Below are 25,033 nucleotides of genomic sequence, written 5' to 3' on the forward strand. Positions count from 1 at the left end.
GGGAGAACCCCCGGACCCCCCTTTTCTTTCAGCTTCCTGGCCTAACTCAATCTTAAACCAGAGTATAGAGTATTCCGAGGGAGAACCCTCGGACCCCCCTTTCTTTCAGCTTCTTGACCCAACCCAATCTTAAACCAGAGTATAGAGTATTCCGGGGGAGAACCCCCGGACCCCCCTTTCTTTCAGCTTCCCGGCACCCCAATCTAAACCCTGGGGAAGAACCCAATGATAACACTCCCAGTCCCAAGAACAAGACTTGTAGTAGATGTCCGACACAATCAGACTGAATATAGATACATCGCAATACGTAGTTGTGCGAAGCACATGACATGAGCCGCGGCCCGCAGGAGCACGAGCTCATGTGGGGACCTCGGAGCTAGTCCACAGCCGTATCTCTCGATCCATGATCCCTCACCACACTCCTCCCAACCCGCGAATGCAACTCGCGCGCAAAAAATGAGCACGCAACAATTCACCCACTATCCCGAAGTGCGCGAGGCCGCATCCGTGCCCTACAAAAATGAGGACCAGGAGATCCCTGTCTTCCGCGGCGCGCCTCTCGCCATCGGAGCGAGCCTGTAAGCTAGCCTCCACCCACCCACCCCATTGATCAATCCCTCCGGGGGTGGCCTAATCGCTGAACCTCCCCTCCACTACCACCCAGCGGAACAAAAACGAAAACAAGAACTAAACTGGACAAGAATCCAACACATAGGTCTAATCCAGAGCTACTTCTGGCGCAACGCGGGCTTCAGCATCATCCGCGACCTGCCTCTATCCGACTATGTCCCGCGCTACGATCCGACCGTTATCCCTGTTCTCAGCAGCTCCGAAGAGCGGAGGGGAAACGAAGCAGCGAATCTACCGGCTCCAGCGGGACGGAAAGATGGGACGAAGGGTTACTACACGTCCGCGGACTACGTGGCGCTGTATCGGGCGGGGGAATTAACCCCGTCCGCTGTAGCGGAGACGCTGTTGCCTCTGATCCAGCGCGAGGCAGACGGGAGACACTCTATCGCGTTCCTGGAGACGCAGGCGGAGCGGGTGCGGGCGGCGGCGCAGGCGTCGACGGAGCGGTACGCGGCGGGACGGGCGCTGGGCCCGTTGGACGGGGTGCCGGTGGCCGTGAAGGACGAGGTGCATTTGGCGGGGTACGGGCGGACGCTGGGCAGCAGGCTGGATTTTCGGGGTGCGTACGAGGGGAGCTCGTGGTGCGCGAAGCAGCTGGAGGACGCGGGGGCGATTGTTATCGGGAAGACGAGCATGCATGAGCTGGGACTAGGTATTCACCCCCTCCGCAGCGAGGCCCTGGGGAAACAGGCAGGCAGGCAGGCAGGCAGGCAGGCTAGCTAACAACAGCCCAACAAAAAGACACGACGAACAACAACCCCAACTACGGCACGCCGCGTAACCCCCACAACCCCGACTACTACTGCGGCGGCTCGTCCGGCGGCTCAGGCTACGCCGTCAGCGCAGGGCTGGTGCCGATCGCGCTGGGCGCCGACGGGGGCGGCTCGATCCGGATTCCGTCATCGTTCTGCGGAATCTGGGGGCTGAAGACTACGCACGGGCGCGTCAGCGGCGCGCCGACGGTGTCGCTGGCCCCGACGGTGGGCGTGTACGGCCCGATGGCCAGCAGCATCGACGACCTGGCGCTGGCGTACCGCATCATGGCGACGCCGGCGCCGGCGGCGCGCGACCCCGTGTCCGCGAGCTTCCCGTCGCCACTGCAGACCCTTGCCCTTTCAAACTCGTCCAACCCCGAGAAAAGAAGAAGAAAAATAGGCCTCATCCGCCCGTGGCTCGCGCGCTCCTCAGCACCAGTCCTCAAGCTCTTCAACGAAACCCTCGCACACCTCACCAACAACCCCGAGACCTCAACCCAGATCGAAACAATCGACCTCGAAATCCCATACCTCCCCGAAGGCCAACGGGCGCACGTACTAACCATCATGAACGAGATCGCATCGGGCCTGAAACCATCGCAGATCAGCGCGCTGACGGCGCCGAACAAAGTCCTGGTCTCGATGGGCATGTGGCAGATCACGGGCCAGGACGTGGTGGCGGCGCAGCGGCTCCGGAACCTGCTGATGGCGCACCTGGCGCATCTCTTCCAGACGTATCCTGGGTTGGTGATCGTCACGCCCACGACCCCGATGCCCGGGTGGCGGATCCAGGAGCCGGCGGACCTGGCGCGCGGGGTGTCGGATGGGGCGGCGTCGGTGCGAAATATGGAGTATGTGTGGCTGGCGAACTTTACGGGGTGTCCTGCTGTGTCGTGTCCTGTGGGCACGGTGGAGGCGGGGACGGGAGGGAAGGTGCCGGTTGGGTTGATGGCTATGGGCGAGTGGGGTGCTGAGGAGGAGTTGATTGCTTTCGCGAGGGATTTGGAGGATGCGTTGCGGGCTCAGAAAGGAGGAGATGGTGGTGGTGGTGGAGGTGAGCAGGAGATTGGCGGTAGTTCGGGTTCAAGTTCGGGGGTGGAGGTTCCCTCAGGGGAAGGATCGGTGTGGGAGGATGTAATTGGGTTGGCGAAAGAGGCCAGTACTTCCTGAGACCGCCTGAACAGATTGTTGTGATGGGCATGGGATGGCAAAAAGCATGTTCGCGTTCTCTTGTATAGCTTATGTATATGCCAAGGACCTAATAGGTGGAGGATGAGACACTACCAATGTTTCCGTCTGACCAAGCTGGTATGTGAGATAGCTCCATTATGAAAAGTGATAATGATGTACAGTACAGGCCCTGTCAAAAAACCCAACCTAGACATGTAACGATAGCTGCCAGCAGCGTTGAAACGTACAGTGCAGGGATAGACATCCAACATCGCCATCCATGCGCAAACCACGAGTGAACGCCGTCTCAACAATTATGGGTATTCAAGGATTCTATGCAGTATTAAACAATGAAGAAAACGTGGGCGAAGCCGTATGCTTGCCAATATGTCCGTCTCCGAGTGGTCAGGTCGTCATACCAATTCAGCCTCGGAAGCCCAAACCAGGTTTCTGCGCATTGGCCAGATGCCTCGACACAGCCTAAAGTAGGTGAAGACTGGTATTACCAGCAGTCTAGATGAAGATGCTTTCCCCGCGCTCAGGAACACGAAACTCACAACCCAGCCCAGCGGATTTCCCCTGCGCTTGGAGTTCATGAAGAATGCGTTCCGCGGCAGGGGGCCCGTCAGTCAACTGGTCCTTGATGTGGATGACATAGATTCGTAGCCCGGCCAAAGGTGGCTCTGGCCATGTATGCGTTGTGAGAGGGTCCGAGCTCTCGGCGAGTTGGGTGTTGATCCCGACATCAGTCGCAGGTTGCGATACAGTGAGCCTTCTTCCCTCCATTTTCTCATCGGGCTCATCGAATGCTGCCTTGGCACGGGTATGACGACGCGTGCTCCGGTTGGATCCTCGGCGATTGTTTTGGCCCTTGTCTCCTGCAAGAGCTGTTCTCTTGGATTTCGGACTAAGAGGTACATCTGTGCCCACGTCAGGAGCGGAAGCACGTTTTCGTTTCTTGGTCGCATCGTTTTCCGGGAATTTGTTCTCCTTCACAATGCTGGCCAACACAGTCAACTCCGATATTAAATGTCTTGGGCAAAGATGTCCGTAGAGATAGTCATCTTCAACGTCATCGTTATAAGAGCATTCAATAAAAATAGCCCTTAGCTGCCCACTGGCGATCTTCGGAGCCGCTACTTCCCAGACACGCTTGTTGCGCGGGTTCCGGGAAAGCGAGTCGGGTTCAACATCGCCGAATATCATCACTTCTCGTTTCGAGGCTGGGCAACGGATGAAAAAGACAGAGCTTTCCACAGTCGTCCATTTCTCTTTTCCGGGAACCCGAAGTCCAGGCGAGTCCACCGGGGAGTAGTATCTAATCATAGCTTAGCACGGATTGTTGTACGCATCTGTCAGAAGGCGGAATTAGAGCTCACCCATTGTCTGACTCCTCAATGGAGAACGAGAAGCCCCCCGGATTTAGTTTCATCGGACCCGAGCCATAAGCTGCGCTGCTCAGTCGGTGGTGGACATCGCTATCGGTGGGAGCATGTAGTCTACAGCTTCCGTGGCTGACACCGAAGCATTTCGCTACCAATCCCTCACAGACTCTCTTGTAACCTCTCTCGTCACCAATTCCCAACATCGCCTCACCTCCCTCGCGTAGCCGCTGATATGTGACCAGGCCGGCGCCCCCCTCCTCATCGGAGAGGTTTGGCCAGATCACATCGTTGAAAATATGAGTTTTGATGGCAGTGACCACCGATGGTAGAGCAGCGATTGTTGTCGCCCCATTTCCTGCTTCCAAGGCCGGCGTGTTGATTGCGAATGCCGACACATGATCCAGGTGGGGGTGTGTAATCAGGACAGCACCAATAATATGGCGGAAGATGTGTGCTGCGTTCGCAGGAGCATTGTTGAAGGGCAGCTCGAGGCCGCTGAAGGGTCCGCAATCTAAGACAGCTTGGTGGTTGTCGCAAGGCTCGAGAGCATTGATGATCCCACAAAGAAGTGTACCTGCATCCACCGCAATTACCGAGTTTGTCGACCATTTAGTCGATGTTGAGCGAACCAGCATGCCGGTGACCCGATCTTCGCGAGGCCCCCCAGTTGGACCCTTTATACAGGTATCAGTCGTGGTTTCTCGAATGCAGACATCCGTACAAATAATGGCATAGGCACCAGAAGGGCTTCGGCAGTACAGGAGAGAAGAGAAGAATCAAGGCGCATGAAGGGTGGTAAAACATGACAACGACACACCTCAGAGTAACATGACAAACAAAACACAAGCCTCGTATATTGAATGAGGGGAAAGGGTAGTTGTGAGACATACAAACGCAAGTCGCGACTAACTTACCAAGACAACTACTTGCAGACCCGAGTTCTCTCCTTCGTCATTGTTCTTGGAAGGCGTCCCTTCACCGTCGCGATCCCTTATTTGCTGGATGTTGCGAGCCATATCTGCTGGGATCATCTCGTGAGCACAAAAAAGCAGCCAAGTGATAGCGCAGTACGTAAACCGACCTTAGAATCGCAATATTCCAGTCCCTATTTAGGCGGTTTCTTCACCCCTCCTAATGCCCAGACTTTTCCACGGAAACGCGCCCCAAAAGTAATTATGACGCCGGTGGTTGGGGCCTACGCTTTAGTCTCGGGCCGAGTCAAAGCTGCATTCAAAGCGTTCTTTGGCAGGCCGCGTGCTATCTCGAGCCGCGAAAGGTCCTGGTAAATGTAATCTTTGGAAACTTAAGCCCGGATAACAAGCGCGTGCTGAATTATAGACCTTCTGCGGCGGAACGACGCAGTGCAGAACAGTCGGTCACTGTACAAGAAGCGCACCTCCTCTTGACCTTCTGGCCACTGTCGCAAACCGGTAAAAGGTCCCTTGCTCAAGCTGTGTCACCTGAACAGGCGAGCGGGCCAGAGAGCAAACTGGCAGGAAACAGCTGGCAGAGCCAACTGATCGTATTTCAAGCGTGCCTCTGGTTGGACTGGCAGTCAGCGAGAGATTTAAATTGGGTCCCGGTGGTGCTACCCCACGAATCTGGGGCACAGCTCTGTGACACCAGGTAATTCACTGCGCAGTTCGTTGGACAAATCTCAATGGCCAGGTGCAAGGCGCTAATGCGCACTCTAAGGGCCCTATGATAAGGTGGCTGACAGGTGGGCGGAGCGACAAGAAAGCCTCGCAGAGTAGTAGTAGTGCCTTCAGTGGCAGGTGCTGAGGGACGAGTGCACGAGACGAGCAATGGCAGAGTTGAGATGCATGTGTATGATAGACCGGAGTATTTGCGAGAGTGAAAAATGATTTATTGTAAAATATCAACTGCTGTACCACGAGAGGAACAGGAGAGGACCTAAGTGGTTTGCGGTGGTGGTGAGGAAAGACGGATCGAGTACCCGAAGACGCCGTCGATGCCAGCTGGACGACGAGTTCTCAATGCGCCTGCCTGTTCGTCTAGAGAGTAGCTCCCACTTGTCGCTACCTTCAAAGAAGCGACAGAAAGAAGCGACGCGATCGAGGGAGAAGTTGAGAGGAGAAGTGGGAATGAGGGTGGAGGAAGAGTTGGACAAGGAATGCAGTCGCGCTGTTGTAGTTGAAGTAAATGGAAGGCTGGCGGGCAATGACGTGGGAGAATAAGAAGGAAAAGAAGAGCTGAGCTGTGGACTGGATGCGGAAGGCACAACTTCGACCTTATCATGGATTGAACCTGAGAGTCGCTCTCTCTCTCTCTCTCTCTCTCTCTCTCCTCCCACTGAATCAATTCTTCCAAGTTCGAGGGAGAAAAGAGAGAAGCCTTCCAAACTCAAAAAGACGAAAAGGAAAAGGAAATCTCCGGGAGTGTCTTTTCCACCTACGAGTAAGTTCATTCAGAGTTCAATGGCCCGAGCGGTGGGTAAAACAGATTCTAGACTCCTTTAGCTGGACCCGCGAACCATTAATTCCTTCAGCTTCCTTGCGCGCGCCCTTCAATTCTCTCTCTTCCTTCCAATTACCCCAGATCGCTAATATGTTGTAGCCTATCACTGTGCTACTGCATGAATTGACATGTCTAATCATCAAATTGAACCTCCTTGCAGGGGACTCTGACACTATCAAATTCTGCCGCGATAACTGCATGCTTCGACTCTTTGCTTTGTCTCATCTAATTGGTTCTCGGAGTTCCTCGGTTGAATCCTCGAACGCCTGTGAACCAAGTACTTGGAAATCTTACGGATGTGGTCGAGAGACTACAGTGAGTATGTTCGGTCTAAGCGCCTAGGTTGGGACTGTACAAAGGAGGGCTCACGTGCGACCTGGAAATGCCCGGGAACAGGTCAAGGCATGAGTTACACGGAACCATCCAGGTACTCAAGAACAGTATTGTCTGTGGATGGATTTTGGACTTTTTAGACACAAGTGACAAGAAAAAAATATACAAGGGGATATCATCATCGACACTGTCGTATTTGACACGCTGAAGTCCGAGAGGGAAAGAAGTCGTCGTACGCCGCGCGGGAACGAAAGTCACAGCTTTGCGCCTGAGAGTCTGTGACAGATGATCACCTCCAAAGTCATATCGAGGACGAACGCACCATGACCGAACCATATATACGCAGGAAAAGAACAAGAACAATATCATTGCCACATCTAGCGGCGAACCCATGAAACCCAGCCTGTAGAACAGTCCGCCTTGAAACGCCATCCGTGGCCGCTAAAATTCGATGAACATAATGAATATACCGACAGATCCAGTGACTACCACACCCTATACACACCAGTTGCATAACTCGCTAGAACATACGACGACGCACACTCATGAACAAAAGCGGGTGAATACCATCGCCTTCAATGATTTGCGTCCGTGTAGGGACCGTGGTCGTTACGGTTGCCAACCGCGGCATCGTAGCTTGGTATCGGAGGCTGATCCTCGAAACGAAGGTCATCGCTGCCTCTTCGGCTGCCGTCCGGGCTCGAATATTCCGGAGGTGGAACCTGATCGAGGTCATCGGTGTTCAGCAAGGGTGCTTGCTCATTGTCCCCAGTATTGGTCCGACTGGAGCCTTCGCCAACATCTTCGTGGGAGGGTATATGAGCAAGTTGGGCAAGAGAGATATCAGTGGGAGACCGCACAGGACCCGGGCTGGCGGACGGCCCAACCCGGAGGGTAGAACTGGTTCGTGTATTGTTGGCGTCCTGATATACTCGCTGTGAAATCTGTGCAGCACTTTCCCGACCGGATTCCAGAAGAATACTGCCTTGTTCGCTCCCATATGGCGGTGGCGGCGCCAGGCTGCCAGTCATTGGGGCCAATCCCCACTTTTTTACATTGGCTTCAATGAAGACGAAGCCCATCTGACCAAAGTTCACATGCACGGCACAAGGTCCGTTGGCCCCAACCGTGGGGAAGAAGTTTTGTGATTTCTGTCCGTGAGCCACATCTTCTAACTTCTTGCCGTTGCGAGTGAAGAAGATCGTGCCTGAACGTGGCCGATAACCAATGCCAATAACGTCGCCTTGAAGCAAAGGGGGACCATAGGGCGTTGGAGCGAACGGTTGATTATATCTCCTGTGACCTGTAGATTGATATGCGACCGAGGATTTGTGGTAACCTGTCAGGCAGATGGTGTATTAGCGGAATGGACCACCCACTCCATGATCCGAGGAACGCACCTGGTAATTTGAACAAAGGGTACGGTTTGGTGGTCATGCCAATGCTGATGAGGGTGTTCTCCGGTTTATCATATATCTTAGCCTCCCAGTAGTAGACGTCATTCTGTTTCGGAACAGGCAGGTTGGTCTGAACACTGCATTCGGAATCGTAGAACTCGATTTCGGTCCTGCCCTCGACGAAGCAATTGGCGATTTCGAGTTCGGGCTGAAACTCCCAGGCGGATACGCCTTTTTCTTGAATCGCCAGGAATTGAGAGAGCGAAATGTCGGTCTGCATGGACTCGGGGGGGTTGGCCTCGATGAACGCTACGGAAGATATTAGCAACCCACGTATGCGCCAAAGTATACGGTTCGCCATTGATCGCGAACGCGATCGCGATCTCATGACCGACGAGTCAAGTCACTCACCCTTCGCTCTTAGGTATTCCGACCGCGACAGATCATCCATTGTCTCAAGCGCCTCGGCTTCCTCGCGCAAGAAGGCCTGTTCATCGTCGAATTCGCCGGGTCGGCCGATGCGATCGAGGATAATTCTACCGCGCTGGGTGTATTTGAAGAAAAAGAAGATCGCGAGGACAAGGACTGCGACGGCGGCTGAGCCAAAAGCGGATAGGACGCCAATCAGAATGCCCTTGCCGGTCGAACCGGAGGAGTTGCCACTGGCGCCAACCAGACCGCCATTGTCTTGGGACATTGCCAGCAGAACATCATCCAATTTCAAGGTAGTCAACTGAGGATCGGCCGGCGAATGGGCAGTGGCGGCGGGAGGACTGTTCGTAAAAGATGTGGTTAGAGTCGAGGGAGCATCGAAGAGAGCACCAGGCCCCGATGCCTCAAATCCCCGCATCGTTCATTGACTGGTACTGTCTCAGACTGGCCGATAAAACGATAATGATTAAGGAAGGGTTGGGCAGGATTCAACCAAACGAACGATGACGGAGAACGCCAAAGGATAGTTGATATCACAAAGAAGAGGTGGAATGGGGTTAAATGACGAGAGAAGGAGAAGAGAACGGGGGATGAGGGAAGAAGCCTGAAAGTCCAACAGAGAACCAGGCAGGCAGTGAGAGTAAGAGAAGAGAGAGAGAGAGAGAGAGAACGAGAGAGCCCGAGAGGCGCATGTGGGGGGCAAAAGGCAGCGACGTTCCGGGCGATGCGTTCGGATGACGGCGTATCAAGCCACTTTTATCAGCAAGCGACCTTGAACCATTCCAGACTCTTCTCCTGTGTGTTAGCTCGCTAGTCGAGTGAATGTCTATCTATCTATCTGTCTGTCTGTCAATTTCACCGGAATTCCTTTCATACGTAGGGTGCATTTTTAAGAAGACTGGATCGGTCAACCCCTCGTTCCTGGAGCATTTTTTGCACCTTTGCCTGTGCTCCCTCCAATGCAAGGCCGCAACCCCAGGGGATGTCATCATTTCATCGTTATCAATGGTACGGCAGTGGTAAGATACGGTACACTTACGGGATAGCCCGCAGTCAATCTTGGGCCATTGCGGGTAGCGATCGTGTATCGGCTCCGTCTGGCGCGTAAGGACTAATCGCCCGCCCTCGACTCCTCTTCTCCTCCGACCCTTCAGGGACCGAACACAATCAATGCCAGGCAGCTTATCTCCCTCCTTCTTCTCCGGCTCCACTTGTCTCCATTGTCGTGGTTTGTTCCCTTCCTCCTGCGCTGATTCACAGTGCGAGCCTATCCCTCCTTCACGGTCCTTTCTCCCAGCCGGCCTATACGATCCAGTCATCACATTTTGGTTTAGTATCTGAAATACCCAGCGATGCGTGTCTCACTCCGCCCGGAGCTTGTCTCCGACCTGAATGTCTGCAATGTCCGTTGGTCCGTGAAGGGCAACGAGTTCGACAAATATCCAGGTATGCCTCGAAGTTCAATTGCTGAAATACTCTTCCTCCTTTTTTGCTTTGTGGACGCATGTTCAAAGCTGACTGACAATCCGCGCAGCCAAGCAGCATGCGCGTAGGGTCGCGACGAAGCTGGGGGTTTCCAGCGGTCTTATCTATCTGGCCGGCACGCCAACAGTCAACTGGGGCGATTCCGATCAACCACGGACCTTCCGACAGAGACGCTACTTCTACTACCTCGGCGGAGTCGACGAGCCCGATTGCTTCCTGACCTACGACATCAAGAAAGATTTGTTGATTCTCTATGTTCCCGACTTCGATCTGCACCGGGCGATTTGGATGGGCCCGACCCTGACCGCCGATGAGGCTCAACGGCGGTTCGATGTAGACAGAGTACGCTACTACGCCTCCCTGAACAGCGATATTACGTCTTGGGCCAAAGAGTACAACGACACCACGCCCGTGTATGTTCTCCATACAAGCCAGCAACCCGAGCTACCAGACATTAAGCTTCGAGTAGACGATGAGTGCCTTCTCCCTGCGATGGATGCGGCTCGAGTGATCAAGGACGACCACGAAATCCAATTAATCCGCCAGGCCAACATTATTTCCGGTCTGGCGCATCGGAATGTGCTAGAGAAAATCCACAAGATGACCAACGAGGCGCAGATCGAGGGTCTATTTCTGGACACATGCGTGTCCCATGGCGCGAAGAACCAAGCGTACGAGATCATCGCCGGTTCGGGCCCCAACGCCGCCACCCTCCACTATATCAAGAACAACGAACCTCTCAAGGGACGACAGCTGGTCTGTCTAGATGCGGGGGCGGAATGGGAGTGCTATGCGAGCGACGTCACCCGGACCTTTCCGCTGGGCGCGGACTGGCCCAGTGCGTACGCTCGCGACATCTATCAACTCGTAGAGAAGATGCAAGAGGAATGTATCAGGCGAATCAAACAGGGGGTGCGGTTTCGGGACTTACAGACCCTGGCCCACGACATCGCCATTGAAGGGTTGCAACGGCTTGGCGTACTCAAGTCTGGCACCGTAGAGGAGATCCGTCAATCGGGGGCGTCGGCAGTCTTCTTCCCCCACGGACTGGGACACCACGTAGGACTGGAGGTCCACGACGTCTCGGAGAAGCCAATTACGGCGCAGGGCCAGCGGCGGGGAAGACGTGACTTGGTGCCGCCCACCAACCTGTCGTTTCCGGTGCTGGAGGAAGGCATGGTGGTGACGGTCGAGCCCGGCATTTACTTCTCGCAGCTGGCGTTGGCCAACGCTCAGAAGCAACCGCTCGCGCGCTACATCGACTTCGTCGAAGCGGTGAAGTATATCCCCGTCGGTGGGGTGCGCATCGAGGACGACATCCTGGTGACGAGGACGGGATACGAGAACCTGACGACGGCGCCAAAAGGGAAGGCAATGCTGGAGATCATCCGTCGCGGGATCGACAATTAGCCGGGGCGCCAGCCGTCAATTCCATCTGGACTGCTTGGAGCAGGCTTATCCTGGGTTGCTTGGCGGGATTGTTGCCCGTGTTTCACAGTTTTGATTGAATGTGGACAGACAGTCTAGACCTTCTGGCATATGTGTGAATCGTTATGACCAGTCAGAGAAAATAATATGGGCGGATGCCAATGGTGCTGGAGATATGGCGCTGTTGCGTGTTTTTTTGTCCCTCCTATAACCAGGTACCATCGTAGCCTTCCTTATCTTCAGGCCCATAGGTAAAACCTGCCTCAACCATCTGTCGAATTAGACAACCAGCCCGTACCAAACATCATATCCCTAAACAATTCTCCCTCAAGCTATACCTCACATACCTAAGTCCTCTACACCCAGCCCCCAAACCCCTCAAAGTACAGTACCAACAAGGTAACACAACAACCCCCTGAGAGAGATATACCGGTAGGATAACAACAACAATCCCACGCAAACCCACACCCCAAAAGCCCGAAGCGAACCCCATGCATGAAACTTGGCAAAAGACCCAGTCCAAGTCCCATTCCCTTCATTATTTATCTATCCCAATCTAGACCCAGAGCTGCAATGCCGCGAATAACCATGCCCTCCCCTATCCCCGGTTCCCGAGACCAGGGCAAGACAGCACTAGAGCCTTCACGATCTTTCCGAACCCGCTCCGCTCCGTCTCCACTCCACAATGAAAGTCCAGAGCCAGGCACAGTCTCGGTTGCGCAGAAATTGATTTTGTGCTACGGACCTAGGGTACGACTTACGGTCGAAATGAAAGGAAAGGAAAAAGGAATCGCTCAACGGTGGAAGTGCAGGGTGCATGCTGCTTGGCTTGCTGTCTCCATGAAAGGGGGAGGTGGATGGGTGGGTTTATGTGGGCAGTGGGCAGTGAGCTCAATGATGATTCGGACGGCTTGCTTGCTTCGTTTGCTGTGCTGAATACTCCGTACTGATGTGAGGGAAGGATGTTGATGCGTTACACTACACCACTACCGGCACCAGTAAAAAGTGGGAAATGGTGTTGTACTACTAGGTACTCCGTACGTCTGTCTGGATCAGGTCAGGTCTCCCCGGCTTGGACTGTAGGTCGAGTGGTCACTCTTTGCGGGGGTATGTTCAAGTTGACTATATTTGATTGTCAAAGGGGGCGCTCAATGACACGTATCTCAATGCGAGCTCAATAAAGAAAGAAAAAGAAAGAAAGCAAACTTCGCTCTCTATTCACTTCAGATGTACAGGCTGGAGAGTGGTGAAAGTGGCTGATCCCATTGCTACTACTTATGATAATCAGTATCGACAGCCAATATTTAGACGGATGGATATACAGTGTATCTCCCGGCATTGCATAAACCCAACCCGAAGGATAAGACATAACAAAAGAAATAAGCCCAACAACACCCCCACGATACTAATGCGACCGCACTCAGCCTGTAGTAGTGTATGAAAGAGAAGTAAGTGATTGTAGGGCTTTCCAGTCAAGGGCTTCTCGGCTACGAACGGTTGAACATGTGTCATAGTGAGATTTGTGCCACGACAACGGCAGAATTTTCTTAGTTACAGATACATTGCTTGGTTGCTTCACGGACTGCACTCCGTTTCTTGTTTACTCCTTCCTTCTACGTGGTGTCGACTTCATGGGTCGAGGTGGATTTGACCCAATTTTGAAATCATGGAAAAGGCGTGGGGAGGTAGCTACATCATCATGGTGGTATATTTTCAATCTCTGCGACGCTGCAGGCTGTGAGTCGCTGGGTAGGTAACAAGAGGACCAGGGGGCGTCTGCAGGCTGCAGGCTGCAGACTCTGCAGACGGAGTAAACTCGGTGCTTGAGTAAATTATACCTCAGCATGCTGGTCTGAGGGCTGATTGCTTATACAGGAGTGCACCACGGATTGCTACCTATGAGCTGGCCCTAATGGTGTTGAGTTGCGAGAAGTATAGCATGGGGGTGAGTAGGTCAGATGGAAGCTAAGCGTAGTATGCACCTCGATACCGTGGAGAAAACCCAAGCAACCAGATGGCCCTACCTGGCTGGCACTTTTCGCTGTGGGCCTGGAAATATCAAGATACTAGTTGTTTGTTCAAGGTAGCACGTTTGGAAAGTCGACGTCCTGCATATCCAATTCGCCTGGGATAGTATGTACTGTACTGTATATTCAATTCGCAGAAGCATTGCATCCTGCATTCTGCCATCCGTCTAACCCTACCGAAGTACTGTACGGAGTATTGAGCATCCAACGGCACTATAGAGTCCAATCCTCCAGGTCCCCATCACACAATTAGGAAGCTACATTGGGCAATAACTATCGAAACTATTGAACCCTGTCCAACTCCGACAACGGCGATGAGCTCCCAATTCACGAGCGTATCCACAAAGAAAACCACCACGTCGATCCCGAAATAACAAAGGACCATTAAGGACACCAAGACTCTTGGGCGCCCTTTGTTGAAGTAGAATCCACAAATCCCCATCCCACACCTCGTACTATGAAACGGAGAAGGTAGGGATTTCCTGGAGTTCACGGAACAAAGGGCACTCCTGCGGACTCTGGACAGGAAGCCCCGAACCCGATATCGCCCGTAGTTGCGATGCATGCCGAACCAGCCGTAGTTGGATGTTGTCAGTCACTGAACGGACTGACTGACTGACTGGCATGAGCAAATTTACTTGCTACGGACTGCGTCATAAAATCTCGTTATCCGCTCGGCCCGTTACGACACCCACTCGATTGCCACCGGTTTTAGCAGCGGACTAGGACCTCAGGGCGTGTACGGTATTGTCAGAGCCTCAAATGGCAGATGGTTTTTTCTTGTCTGGTCCCGGGCCCGAGAGGGAGGATCCGGGCCTGCAGCATCAGTTTGTGTTGGCTTGCTGCATGGCGTCAGACCACACGTCCATTGGTTAATTTCCATGCGGCTTTGTGTTTATTTTGCTGCTACCGTGTCTCCTGATTCTCAGGTTTCAAAGTATCTTTATACAGTAATTACTATAAACAGAATTATTTCCCTTTTCTTACCCCAGCTGTGGTCCCCCGTTGACATGGCTGGGAAGACAACAAGTCAATTGGGTAGTGAACTACTTGTTGTCTGTAGCTTTGTCAGGCCGTCAAGTGCAGTCAGGCCGAGAAAGAGGTGGAACACTCTGGTCTTTGTCGAAGTCCCAAAAACTTTGATTGTGGTTGAATAATGAGAAGTGTGGATTAGCACATCAGAATCCCAAAATAATAGTTGATCTGACCTAAGACCTCCTACTGGGACCTGGTGAGGTGACTCAGGAGTAAAAGAGAGAAAAAATTTCAATGAGCCCTAACTCTGCGGAGTCAACCCTTGGATCCTCCGCAGGGCCAGAAGAATGAAAGGGAACCACCCAACTACGCAATTCAGGGTGGACATTAGCTCAAATTTCAACATTGCTGCTTCTAGACTGTTGCAATCACGTCTGCATCAGTGTGGAGTTGTTTTTTTTGTTAGGGGGGAGAAGAAAGACAGTTGTGGGTCCTGAAGCCGGATGTGAAGATTTTCTTTTTCCCTTTTCCTTTATTTCTTTTTTTTTTTTTCTTTTCCCTGCTCATTTGCTATGCCTCCGTAACCTTAAGTGTTTTAGTGAGTCACACCACCGCCCAACACTCCTTCGGCAAAACCAGCCGGAGTCAAGTCATACTGTATCAACTATGAACTATATATACTGTAGTGCCGCATCTTCGATCTCCTGATCTTCCCCCCTCTCTTCCCCTCTCCTTCTTTACCTCATCTCATCCTTCCCCGGGATGATGGTCACTCCTTTCCTTACCGTTTGATAAATAAAAAGCTATTCCGGAACAGTGCTCCGCTGTTTGTGGTGGGTGGTTGTTTGTCTATTTAAACCTCGCCTGCTTTATCTTCCCCCGCCAACACGAACAACACCAACACCAACAACAAAATACTTCAACACAAACAACCCCCTCCTACCTCCGAAAAGTCGAACTGTTAGAGAATGGGCCAGAGGCACAATCGACGTCGCACCCGTCCGCGCTCTCGAAACCGCAGCAGTAGCAGCATCCACAACAATCACATTCAAATCGCTCCCAACGAAGCTTTCACCCGACCTACCAATTCAGTCCTCCCTGCGGCCTTCGACTGCCATGAACCCCCCGCCCCAACCTGGCACTATGGGAATATAACATGGCAGAACCGCGATCGCATGATGAGGCTGGAAACCTCCAATCTGGAGGCGGAGCAGTGCCGACTCTTTGGTGGTGAGCCCGGTGACGATGTGGGCCTATGCTATCGGATGCTGGAGTATTTTGGTGGACTCGATTACATCGACTGGTGAGTTGTTCTGTCCTCAGCAAACTGAAGACTCTCAACGCTGACTCATGCTATTTTAGTCCACAGTCTCTAAACGCATTACCTGGATGACTTGCATGAACCAGGAATCGTCGGCCTTTTTCTTTGCAAAGCAACAATATAAAGAAGTGTCAATCAGACGGTGGAAAAACAAAAACCAAAAGAACGAAAAATTAATCCCAACGGGCATCCCCAATGGCACGGATCTGGAAGATTCCATCAACAATTCCGATCCTCGGGCCACCGGGCTGTTTCCATCCTTCGCGGTCACATCACACTCGACGACATCAGCAGGGACGGAAGCCAGCCAACAAACTCCCACCAGCCTCCCGAGAGGACACGAGAAGCCAGATTTCACTGGATACTACCCAGGCCAATGACTTGTAGCAATGAAGGATCGACTCAGCAAATTCGATCTGGATTGGTCTTTTGAACGGCCTGGCCATCTGAAACCTGGTTTGGAGACAACTCCCCGCAAGACTGTACGACGTCGAGAGCAGCGGGTGTCTTACAGCGCCAAGGGCCTTGCTTTTCCATTTTGCGGGTGGGTTGAGTTCGTGTCCCGGTTAAGAATCCTTGATCGCGATGCTTGAGTTCCCCCCTTTGCAGCTGGTGGGCTTGTTCTTGACGCGGAAGATTGCTTCCTATGCACCTCCGTCTACACAGTCTTGTGCGAATCTTCTCCCATTCTCACACCTTTTCCTCAGTGCTGGGGCCCCCTGATGCTCGAACTATATGAGGACATGACAGCTGGATCAAAAGTGTTTTGAGCTGGCGTTTTAAAAACAAGATGTTTCATCTAAAATGGAGGTTCAACAAAAAGGGTTAATCAGTTTTATGATGAAATGAAGCTCGAACATGTATGCTTGTTGTATGCCTATTTCAGGACCGGAGATCGGAGATATCGACTCCCTGGTAGATAGAACGTTAGAGGTGTACTAGATGGCCTCCAGAGGCACTGTACACGAAATCAATTAAGAATATTTCTACATTTATTTTATGGCCCTCCACAACCAATTGAGTAAATTCGGTGGTCAAGTAGTTGGTAGAAATAAAGGCTGAGTTCCGTGGCTTGACTCAAGTAGGAAGAATTAACCTAAAATGAGGTAAAATGAGGCTTGACCCTGAATGCTAGATGTGGAAGGCGGTGACACCCTCCGCCGCCCTGGAAAGGACACGGTCGATCACAAGGCACGACCAGCGCCGATACGATAATAATCATTCGGGACATGCTCCGTCGTGATCAACTTCTCCCTCCTCCTCTTCTTCTTCTTTCACTACTACGACACACTCCTTTACTGTTGACCTGAAGGGAGATCATGATCCCCAGCTCAACAACTTAATCCCTGTTTCTTTCTCACCCACACCCCCATTATCGGACATAATTCGACTTACTGTTACATATCCGGTGTGCCCAGGAGCTGCACGCTTTGTTCCTCGTCCTGCCCGCTGCGGGCGACCGTGTCCACTATAAAACTATCGCACCATGTCGACAGACTACAATTATGACGACAAGGTAGGTGGTGCCCCGGAAGCTCACAGGCTGGAGTGGAAGCTGATCTGTATCGATCTGCGTTAGGGACAATTTTTCCCGTTCTTCGTCCTCACCCTGACGAGTCTCGTCACTCTTCCTCTAACATACAATCTCCTCCGGCCGAGCAAGGGTGAGTAGTTAATTAGCTGGCCACAACCGGCCTCCTGTCGTGCATCTCGTGGTGAGCTCCGGATACTGATACAGGAGCTGTTCGTTTAGGTCTGGAAAACACCGCCCCGCGGATAAAGTCGGACTTCAAGCCCGAACATGGCGATCTCGTGGAGGCGCAGAAGCGCAAGCGTCTGCGCAAGGAACGTCGGATCAAGCGCATCGTCACCGTCGTGGTTGGCTACGCGGTCATGGCGTGGATGGCCTATCTGATCGTCGTCACTGCACGAACAGTACCCAAGATCTGGGATCCGTACGACATTCTGGGTATTTCGCGGGTGAGTAATTCGGGGACTTGTACTTTTTCCGGAGAAGAGACGTGAAAGGTGTTAACTCGTGGGGGTTGTTTGCAGAGCGCCGACGAGAAAGCGATCTCTAGACACTACAAGCGTCTGTCGCTGGTCTACCACCCCGACAAGATCCGCCCCGACCCGGCCAAGAATGAGACGATGGAGATGCTCAACGAGCGCTTCGTCGAGCTCACCAAGGCCTACAAGGCGTTGACCGACGAGGAGGTCCGCAACAACTACATCCAGTACGGCCACCCGGACGGCAAGCAGAGCATGAGCATCGGCATTGCCCTCCCCACGTTCATTGTCTCCGAGGGTAACTCCAAGTACACCCTGCTGGTCTACGGTGCTCTGCTTGGCGTGCTCCTCCCCTACATCGTCGGCCGCTGGTGGTACGGCTCTCAGCGTTACACCAAGGAGCGCGTCCTCGTCGCAAGTGCTGGCAACATCTTCCGGGAATACAGAGACGACATCACCGATGGCGGGATCATCAATGCGCTGTCCTCTGGCGACGAGTTCATGGAAATGCTGCAAGGACCTCGGTCCGATGCTGGATTGGCGAAGCTGGAGAAGAAGGTCTTGGCGGAAGATTCCTCTTACCTGACTCCCGAGGACCGCGAGTTCATCAAGGGACTTGACGATTCGAGCCGACGGAAGGCGCTGGCATTGCTTTGGGCCTACCTCGGCCGCGTTGACCTCGAAGACGCCACGCTCAACGGAGGTAAGTGAAACCCTGTCAATCTGCTCCATAACCGCCCCAACCCACTCACCCGATCCAGAAAAATACGAAGCCGCTCCCATCGCCCTCTCACTGAACGAGGCCTTCACGGCCATTGCCCTCGCCTTTGGCAACCTCCGCCCGATCCTCGGGTCCTTCCGCACAGCCCAGCACCTCATCCAGGCCGTCGCGCCCGGCTCGTCCCCGCTCCTCCAACTGCCGCACTTCACGCCGGAACTCATTCGGACGATCGAAGGCGCCGACAGCAAGGAACACTTCAGCGTGCAAAAGTTCATGTCCCTGCCCGAAGCTGAGCGCTACCGCCTCACGGTGGGCGCCGGTCTCCTGAGCGAGAAGCAGTACACGACGGCGATCAACGTGGCGAAGCAGCTCCCGGTCCTAGATGTGTCGCGGGCCTTCTTCAAGGTGATGGGCGAGAAGGTGATCACCCCAAGCAGCCTGGTACAACTGGTCGTGAAAGCGCGCTTCATCCCGCCGGGATCGACCAACGTGCCGACCCCATCGCCCGCCGACCTCGAGGACATCGACCCGGACGAGGACGACCTGGACGCAGTGATGGGTCGCAAATCCGCGCGCAGCAAGAAGACCAAGATGGTCAACGGCCAGAAGGTCGTCGTCGAGGAGGCCAAGTCCGAACCGGTGCAGCCGCCGCTCGCGCACGCCCCTTACCTCGCCCGCGACCACTCGCCGCGCTGGCACGTCTTCCTGGCCGACGCCAAGCAGGGCAAGATGGCCGTGCCGCCCTTCACCTTCACCACCTTCGACCAGCCGCTCTTCGACCCGGCCACCGGCCAGCCCACCTTCAACGTCCAGACCCTCAAAATGCAGTTCCAAGCCCCGCCCCAGGTCGGCGACTTCACCTTCGTCATGCACCTGCTCTGCGACAGCTACCTGGGTCTCGACACCAAACTGGAAATCACCCTGCACATCGACGACCCCGCCAAGGCCGCCGCCTTGGATGAGGAGGACGATATCAGTGAGCCTGATGAGGGTACGACCTCTTCCTCCCCCTTCCCCCCCCAAAAAACACCAAAAACCTAACACAATTAAACCCACAGACTCAATAGCCGGCCAAATGCAAGCCCTGAAAACAGGCCAACCCCCCAAGAAGAAAACCAAGAAGTCCTCCGCCGCCGCTGACTCCAGCGAAGAAGAGGAGAGCGACACCGACGGCGACGCAGGCGATACAAGCGACACGAACACGGAGACGGATATTGACGATGATGACGATTGAAGTTGATAAGGTGGATAGTGAATGGGTGTGGGATAGAGGAATCGTTGTGGGCGTGAGTCCCATTGTTTGGTGGGCCCAGAATGGGGGTTTCGCATAGGGAAATGAAACAAAGTATAACCCCTCTTTCGCCCTCTCTCTCTCTCTCCGTGTATGTGAACGACCAGAAGTAAAGAGAAAAAGAAAAAGAAAAGAGAAAGTCTATGATACCTTAACTTACCCTTTCCTTTGCTGGTTCTCTTGTCTTTGTTTTGTTTGAGAAAGTGGGAAAGGGGGAAAGGCGCGGAGGAGGGGGACCCGATTCCCTTTTTTTTTTTTTTTTATATCTTTTTTATTTCTCATTTAGCTCCTACCATAAACAATATACCTACCTCATTTTCACTTTTCAGTTGCTGCTTTGCTTGCTTGCTAAATGGTTGTCGGACTTGTATTAAATTGTCTTTGATATCTGGGAATAGTTACTTGGGATAGTCCGTTCGAACATGTCAACTACTTACTGAGTGGTGCGTACCTGAAGGGTAAATAGTTTGTATGCATACTATAATCGGTAGCTCGCTTAGCTTGTACCTCGTCTGTTCAATTGCTCTACTACTAATCAAAGTCGCTATATACTGCGACCATTGTCCGACCATTCAATTTGTATCGTTTCCTTCCGGTTCCTCTCCATCAGCTCCCTCTCCTTGTGTAGCGACTACAAGTATAACCTTGGAGTCCACCGGTTCCAGCTTCCGCCTCAGTATCCTGTAGTCATTAGATCTTGGATAGATTCAGAAGTGGGCAGACAAGGTTCATTGTCTCTAGTCTGTGTTGCGGGGAGCATGTATGTATGGCTCCTGCGGGGGTAGGCCACCCATCATTATGGTAGACACAGAATGCGTGGCACAGTCTTCGTGCGGGAAGGGAAGAAAAAAAAACCCTGGGGTAGTGTAATCTGTCGATTTCAAAAAATGAATGCTGCGGCTATATTCCCAGTAGTTTCTGCCCAAATAATAAGGTAGAAGAAGTGTAGTACTGTAGACCGTTTTGCCAAGCTTGGATACAGTTAGTCACGTAGCCAGAAAGAAGAGTATTCCTGTGGTCGTTAGAGAGTATAATCATAAAGCGTTGTAGTGATAGCAAATGCCTTTGGGTATGTAAAACGTGATCGGAAACACCATGCTAAAGATCAATATAGACAAAGAAACATAATCAAGGGGAACCAATGATGGGCAGAGTGGCTGTCACCCTGTATCTGTGTAGTTACATCATGAGATGGACAGTGTACGCTAGTACGAAGGTCGGGGAGTTGACAGACAGGAAAGAAAGTGGACGGAAGGAAAGTGACGTGAAGGCCACAATGCCCAGACTCTACATGTATCCGCCATAGCTAACCACAATGATACGACCAGTTGGTCGCAAGAGGTGGATAGATAGCGTGCTGTTCGGGAATGTGCAAAGCATAATCACCCATCAAGGTCACAGGCATGCCGGGCCCAGTTACAGGTTGTTGCGGCACCAAGCCGACCGGCAGGCCGGGGTTCTTGGTGGAGTCCCCACCACAGTCGGTATTGATGTAGTAGTAGCACGGCTGCTCATGAGCAGGCACTGATGACCCGGTATCAGAACAATTCATTTCGCTTGCAAGGGCCGTAGAGTCCGAGTGTGGCCGCGGAACGGCTATGGCATGGTACCCGGTGTGTTGATGATAGCTCTGATACTGTCCTAGGTGGACGTCCTGAACCGGCTGCATGTCCCATCTCCACGATTCGCTGCGTTTGGGCGAATGAAGAATGGGACTGCACTCGGTCGGCGAGGGCTCAGGAGGGGTCGCAGGCTCCGGTGATGGATCTGTTGTGGCGCTACTATCAGTGGAGGTGGAAAGGAATCGCAAGTACTGAAGGTCTTCCGATTCTTCCTCGGGCTCGTCCGCATTTTCCTCGGCTTGTTTGATCAAACCTAGACGGTCCAGGATAGCGTGCGTCAGAGGATAGCCGTCGGGTGCATCCTGCAGTGGCTCCCCGGGGAAGTCCTCCTTGTTGACACAGAGCTTGTAGAGCCGTTGAAGTGCTTTCACCACCAGTGAATGGTGCGATTCAAGCATCTCAACGAATCTAGCCATATATCAGTTAGCCGATCAGTCCTGGTGAACTCCAAAGGCCGATCACCGTAAGGAATGCACCGCACACGTACCCTCGCGAGTATACTTTGGTCTGCGTAGCCTTCCTCTCCCGAAAGAGACATGGATGGTTATACGCTGAACAGCGGTTGCATGGTTGCTTCCCATCACACTAGCATCTCATGAGTATCACCGCAGACCACGAGATCGTGCTATGGGCTGAGAAAGATGTACACAGAAATTTAGGAACAACCAATGCTTCACAAACCTTGGTCTTCTTGACTCTGCAACGATCGCATGCTTTCAGCACATGTTTGCGCTTGACTCGAAAGACGCGCTGGTCATGTTTCTCGTCCGTCAACCCCACGCGAGACTCAAGCTGCGATAAAGAGGCTACCGCCGCAAGATTGTACATGGCATCTGGATAGCCAGGGATGTAAGACTTGGGTCGCAGCTTGGGTTGACGAGACATCTTTACAACGAAATGATAAGACGTAGGCAAGTCATCCACAGTAGAGTCAAAAGCAATTGAGCGCCCACCAAAGAACAGGGTGGCAGGAGGGGTTTGATATGATAATTTTGATATGAGGCCTGACTAATCGATAGCACCGCGAAATTCAGTCGGAGGGGGAGGGGTAGTAGATGTCAGACTGTCCCTCGAGAGGAACAAGCAGGTGGGGTGCGAGATATCGACAAGGGGCGAAGAGGCTGAGAGGCATACTGTTTATTATTGATATCATTTTTATCCCAATGCAGCCCCGCGCACGCATGTCGACATTACGACCCCGCCCAAGCGGATGCATATCGCCAGGACATTGACGGTGACGTGGTGAAGCAGCCTGTCACGATATTGACCGGACCGGTCGCTCGACGTCCTTCAGGCCGTTGTGGCTGTGGTAGCCTAGCAGGTACACCAGGGGGACCCCGCAACCATGGGGTTTCTGCCCATCGGAGGCAGTTGATACAGGTGACCAGATAAAATTCGCTGGCGCGAGACACGCCAGTAGTCAGTAATCACGCCTGGCGACGGTCCGAGCCGTCAGAGCTACCACGGGATGGATACGCATCGCTGCCACCGCACCGCTTGTCGGCACTAACCGGGTAAGACCCTGGTCATTTGGGCAGCGAAGGGCAGAGTAAGCCCCCCCCAAAGGCTCAAGGCTCAACCTGACTCTCTTCCGCGGTGCTTGTGGGAGCCTGGGAGATGATCTGGTGCCGGAGGAAACTCGTCCGCTGGCTGAAGCCGCAAACGTGCATCATGCTTCGATTTCCGTAGTTCTCATACATCATTTCCCTATCCCTCATATTTCATTTTCTCCCGATCGTTTCAAAGGCACCCAAACCGGTTACCGGTGAGTCGGCTCACGGCCAGACAATACCGCGGTAGGGTAAAATGGTTTCAAATTGGCGAGGAGGCATCAGCATCATCAGCTTATGCCTCATGAGCGACTATCGGACATTTCCACAGTCGCTATTGGTACACGGATGACCAGCGCCATCGCACACTCTGACTACTCTCGAGTTGTCCATGAGCGCGTGCCTCGCACTGAGCTCAGCATTACGCCAAGGTGACAAGCAGCAGTCGACCCAATGGCGTGGGATGACAATTGCTTTTTTCAAGTTTCTGTAATTTTCGTCTGGATTTTTCCTCTTTCCCGCGCCTGTCAAAATAACCATTTGTCCTGGAACCCTCAACTTGACGAGGCACAGAAATGATAGGTAGCGGTCACCTCACTAGGCCCCTTCGGATTCAGTCGCGGGAAGGTCGGTTCCGTTGCACGCTCTCAGCGTACGCTGCATGCTGCTCATGTGTTCTAAGAGAGCTAACCGTCTCGAGTTTAAAGTGCAGTGGTGCAGCATGTCTAATGAAGGAACAGGGGCGTCACCTCTAAGCCCACACCCCTTCCGTATCTATGGGCATTTCAATGCTAGGACCTGGTAGGGTTCTTCTGCTGTGTAAGAGCCCGGAGGTAGCATAACACAATAGAAAGGCTGGCAACGTATATCTTAAGGCCATCACCTGATGAACTTTTGAGATGCTGATGAACAGCACCTGCGTGGGCCAACCATAGCAGGAGCAAGGTTCGTCATCAAGGCTGCAAAAAGCCGACCGAGAAGGCATCGGCTCAGTATATCTGCATCATCGTTTGGAGAGTACAGGCTTGCTGGTTTTGTGGGAAATACCGCACAAGTCGAGTTCCGCAGAAAAGTATTAACCGCGCATAATGTTGTGTAGGATTCCGTGCACCTCGTCCGGTGGACACCAAAGAAAGTCAAAGGAAAAAGAAAGGAAAAACGCAGGCAGGATGACGCGAAGAGAAAGAGGGGAAAGTAAAGGAGTGAAACATAGACAGAAGAGAATACGATGGAATTGTCTGTCCCGTTCTCGCTTTGCCGATCCTTCAACCTGTATCTTGCATTGCCGGCTGTGATGGTCAGCAAGGTTGATTGATTAGACGGGACCATCACATTGGGCTTCCTCGAACCTAGGGTTGAATCATGACTTGCCCCTCCCCCACCAACAGCAATCAACTAGAAGATTATGAAGTTTGGATCTGTGATATAGGGCAAGGAAGGACATGTGTGCCGCGGGCTACTGACTAGACTTTCCCCTCTCTCTTTGCCACACTTGGTGAGAGGGGGAAGAGAGGGGCCCGGGGATCCTGCGTGGGTACGAGCAGACCGCATGGGCTGGTTGCAGCAAAGGCCCGTCCACCCTGCAGATATTCGTATGAAGCGGTGATTTTCTCCGTCTGTCTGGCCTGTCACCGTGCTCTGGCTTCTGGGTTGCGTCGCTGGTGTTGTTTTCCCCGCTTCCTATGGCCGCTGAGCAACGCTGAGCTGCAACTGAGATAACCTTCTGTCACAATCCTGTGCCATCTAGTCAAACCAAGAGGCCGTGCATCATGATCCATCCAAGGTCACTCTGAGGGAGAGGAACCGAGGTTGTGGCGCAGTCAAGCGGCGGAGGACAATGAGCTGCCTCGGCTTCCAATCATGATGGTTGGCAATTCTGACAGTTGTTGGACGTTGATCAGGCAGACGCTGGCCGGCATGGAGCTAAGATCACCGGGGCAAGCGAATGAGTGGACGAGGTAGAGGGAGGAAAATGAGGCAAATGGGAGACATGAAGAGAGAGGGAGAGGGAGAAAGAGACGAA

The 25,033-nt window shown here is 53.0% G+C and overlaps 8 protein-coding genes across 8 annotated transcripts; 4 read left to right on the top strand and 4 right to left on the bottom strand.

Moving 5' to 3' along the window:
- The first annotated feature begins 426 nt into the window (after window positions 1-426).
- Window positions 427-2,710, top strand: BO97DRAFT_360025 (amidase). The gene is made up of 3 exons (XM_025692342.1): window positions 427-578; window positions 702-1,282; window positions 1,372-2,710. Exons 1-3 carry the CDS (start codon window positions 457-459, stop codon window positions 2,553-2,555), a joined length of 1,887 nt encoding a protein of 628 aa, XP_025555841.1. The 5' UTR covers window positions 427-456; the 3' UTR covers window positions 2,556-2,710.
- A 265-nt stretch (window positions 2,711-2,975) lies between these two features.
- On the bottom strand, window positions 2,976-5,419 carry pdeA (3',5'-cyclic-nucleotide phosphodiesterase PDE1). The gene is made up of 4 exons (XM_025701026.1): window positions 5,022-5,419; window positions 4,855-4,958; window positions 3,935-4,614; window positions 2,976-3,873 (listed from the first exon to the last, which is right to left on the bottom strand). Exons 2-4 carry the CDS (start codon window positions 4,954-4,956, stop codon window positions 3,069-3,071), a joined length of 1,587 nt encoding a protein of 528 aa, XP_025555842.1. The 5' UTR covers window positions 4,957-4,958; window positions 5,022-5,419; the 3' UTR covers window positions 2,976-3,068.
- Window positions 5,420-7,142: 1,723 nt separating this feature from the next.
- Window positions 7,143-9,204, bottom strand: BO97DRAFT_72875 (SSH4 family protein). The gene is made up of 3 exons (XM_025701023.1): window positions 8,560-9,204; window positions 8,152-8,457; window positions 7,143-8,090 (listed from the first exon to the last, which is right to left on the bottom strand). Exons 1-3 carry the CDS (start codon window positions 8,996-8,998, stop codon window positions 7,327-7,329), a joined length of 1,509 nt encoding a protein of 502 aa, XP_025555843.1. The 5' UTR covers window positions 8,999-9,204; the 3' UTR covers window positions 7,143-7,326.
- A 728-nt stretch (window positions 9,205-9,932) lies between these two features.
- On the top strand, window positions 9,933-11,475 carry BO97DRAFT_335007 (aminopeptidase P family protein; the record flags this gene model as incomplete). The annotated part of the gene is made up of 2 exons (XM_025691418.1): window positions 9,933-10,026; window positions 10,115-11,475. The coding sequence occupies 2 exons, from the start codon at window positions 9,933-9,935 to the stop codon at window positions 11,473-11,475; spliced, it is 1,455 nt and encodes a 484-aa protein (XP_025555844.1).
- Window positions 11,476-15,463: 3,988 nt separating this feature from the next.
- Window positions 15,464-15,888, top strand: BO97DRAFT_335767 (uncharacterized protein; the record flags this gene model as incomplete). The annotated part of the gene is made up of 2 exons (XM_025691440.1): window positions 15,464-15,798; window positions 15,858-15,888. The coding sequence occupies 2 exons, from the start codon at window positions 15,464-15,466 to the stop codon at window positions 15,886-15,888; spliced, it is 366 nt and encodes a 121-aa protein (XP_025555845.1).
- Window positions 15,889-17,044: 1,156 nt separating this feature from the next.
- Window positions 17,045-20,138, top strand: BO97DRAFT_381633 (J domain-containing protein). Its single transcript, XM_025693256.1, has 6 exons — window positions 17,045-17,332; window positions 17,396-17,480; window positions 17,570-17,796; window positions 17,872-18,529; window positions 18,588-19,538; window positions 19,606-20,138. Exons 1-6 carry the CDS (start codon window positions 17,303-17,305, stop codon window positions 19,779-19,781), a joined length of 2,127 nt encoding a protein of 708 aa, XP_025555846.1. The 5' UTR covers window positions 17,045-17,302; the 3' UTR covers window positions 19,782-20,138.
- A 1,006-nt stretch (window positions 20,139-21,144) lies between these two features.
- BO97DRAFT_335648 (Zn(II)2Cys6 transcription factor domain-containing protein) lies at window positions 21,145-22,345 on the bottom strand (the record flags this gene model as incomplete). Its single annotated transcript, XM_025691435.1, has 3 exons — window positions 21,145-21,868; window positions 21,948-22,045; window positions 22,142-22,345. The coding sequence occupies 3 exons, from the start codon at window positions 22,343-22,345 to the stop codon at window positions 21,145-21,147; spliced, it is 1,026 nt and encodes a 341-aa protein (XP_025555847.1).
- Window positions 22,346-23,719: 1,374 nt separating this feature from the next.
- BO97DRAFT_73332 (uncharacterized protein) lies at window positions 23,720-24,695 on the bottom strand. The gene is made up of 3 exons (XM_025701029.1): window positions 24,475-24,695; window positions 24,360-24,405; window positions 23,720-24,299 (listed from the first exon to the last, which is right to left on the bottom strand). Exons 1-3 carry the CDS (start codon window positions 24,559-24,561, stop codon window positions 23,890-23,892), a joined length of 543 nt encoding a protein of 180 aa, XP_025555848.1. The 5' UTR covers window positions 24,562-24,695; the 3' UTR covers window positions 23,720-23,889.
- Between the last annotated feature and the right edge of the window lie 338 nt (window positions 24,696-25,033).

The sequence above is a fragment of the Aspergillus homomorphus genome (assembly GCF_003184865.1).
Source record: "Aspergillus homomorphus CBS 101889 unplaced genomic scaffold BO97scaffold_2, whole genome shotgun sequence".
NCBI classification, from domain to species: Eukaryota; Fungi; Ascomycota; class Eurotiomycetes; order Eurotiales; family Aspergillaceae; genus Aspergillus; species Aspergillus homomorphus.

Coding starts and splice junctions, on each gene's coding strand:
- BO97DRAFT_360025 (XM_025692342.1), top strand. CDS start 457: ATGAGCACGCAACAATTCACCCACTATCCCGAAGTGCGCGAGGCCGCA. Junction 579..701: donor CTCGCCATCGGAGCGAGCCT/GTAAGCTAGCCT, acceptor AAACTGGACAAG/AATCCAACACATAGGTCTAA. Junction 1,283..1,371: donor CATGCATGAGCTGGGACTAG/GTATTCACCCCC, acceptor CCCAACAAAAAG/ACACGACGAACAACAACCCC.
- pdeA (XM_025701026.1), bottom strand. CDS start 4,956: ATGGCTCGCAACATCCAGCAAATAAGGGATCGCGACGGTGAAGGGACG. Junction 4,615..4,854: donor GTCTGCAAGTAGTTGTCTTG/GTAAGTTAGTCG, acceptor ACCTGTATAAAG/GGTCCAACTGGGGGGCCTCG. Junction 3,874..3,934: donor ATTGAGGAGTCAGACAATGG/GTGAGCTCTAAT, acceptor AGCTATGATTAG/ATACTACTCCCCGGTGGACT.
- BO97DRAFT_72875 (XM_025701023.1), bottom strand. CDS start 8,998: ATGCGGGGATTTGAGGCATCGGGGCCTGGTGCTCTCTTCGATGCTCCC. Junction 8,458..8,559: donor GGAATACCTAAGAGCGAAGG/GTGAGTGACTTG, acceptor TATCTTCCGTAG/CGTTCATCGAGGCCAACCCC. Junction 8,091..8,151: donor CCCTTTGTTCAAATTACCAG/GTGCGTTCCTCG, acceptor TCTGCCTGACAG/GTTACCACAAATCCTCGGTC.
- BO97DRAFT_381633 (XM_025693256.1), top strand. CDS start 17,303: ATGTCGACAGACTACAATTATGACGACAAG. Junction 17,333..17,395: donor ACTACAATTATGACGACAAG/GTAGGTGGTGCC, acceptor GATCTGCGTTAG/GGACAATTTTTCCCGTTCTT. Junction 17,481..17,569: donor TCTCCTCCGGCCGAGCAAGG/GTGAGTAGTTAA, acceptor CTGTTCGTTTAG/GTCTGGAAAACACCGCCCCG.
- BO97DRAFT_73332 (XM_025701029.1), bottom strand. CDS start 24,561: ATGCGGTCTGCTCGTACCCACGCAGGATCCCCGGGCCCCTCTCTTCCC. Junction 24,406..24,474: donor AAGAGAGAGGGGAAAGTCTA/GTCAGTAGCCCG, acceptor ATAATCTTCTAG/TTGATTGCTGTTGGTGGGGG. Junction 24,300..24,359: donor AAGTCATGATTCAACCCTAG/GTTCGAGGAAGC, acceptor TGACCATCACAG/CCGGCAATGCAAGATACAGG.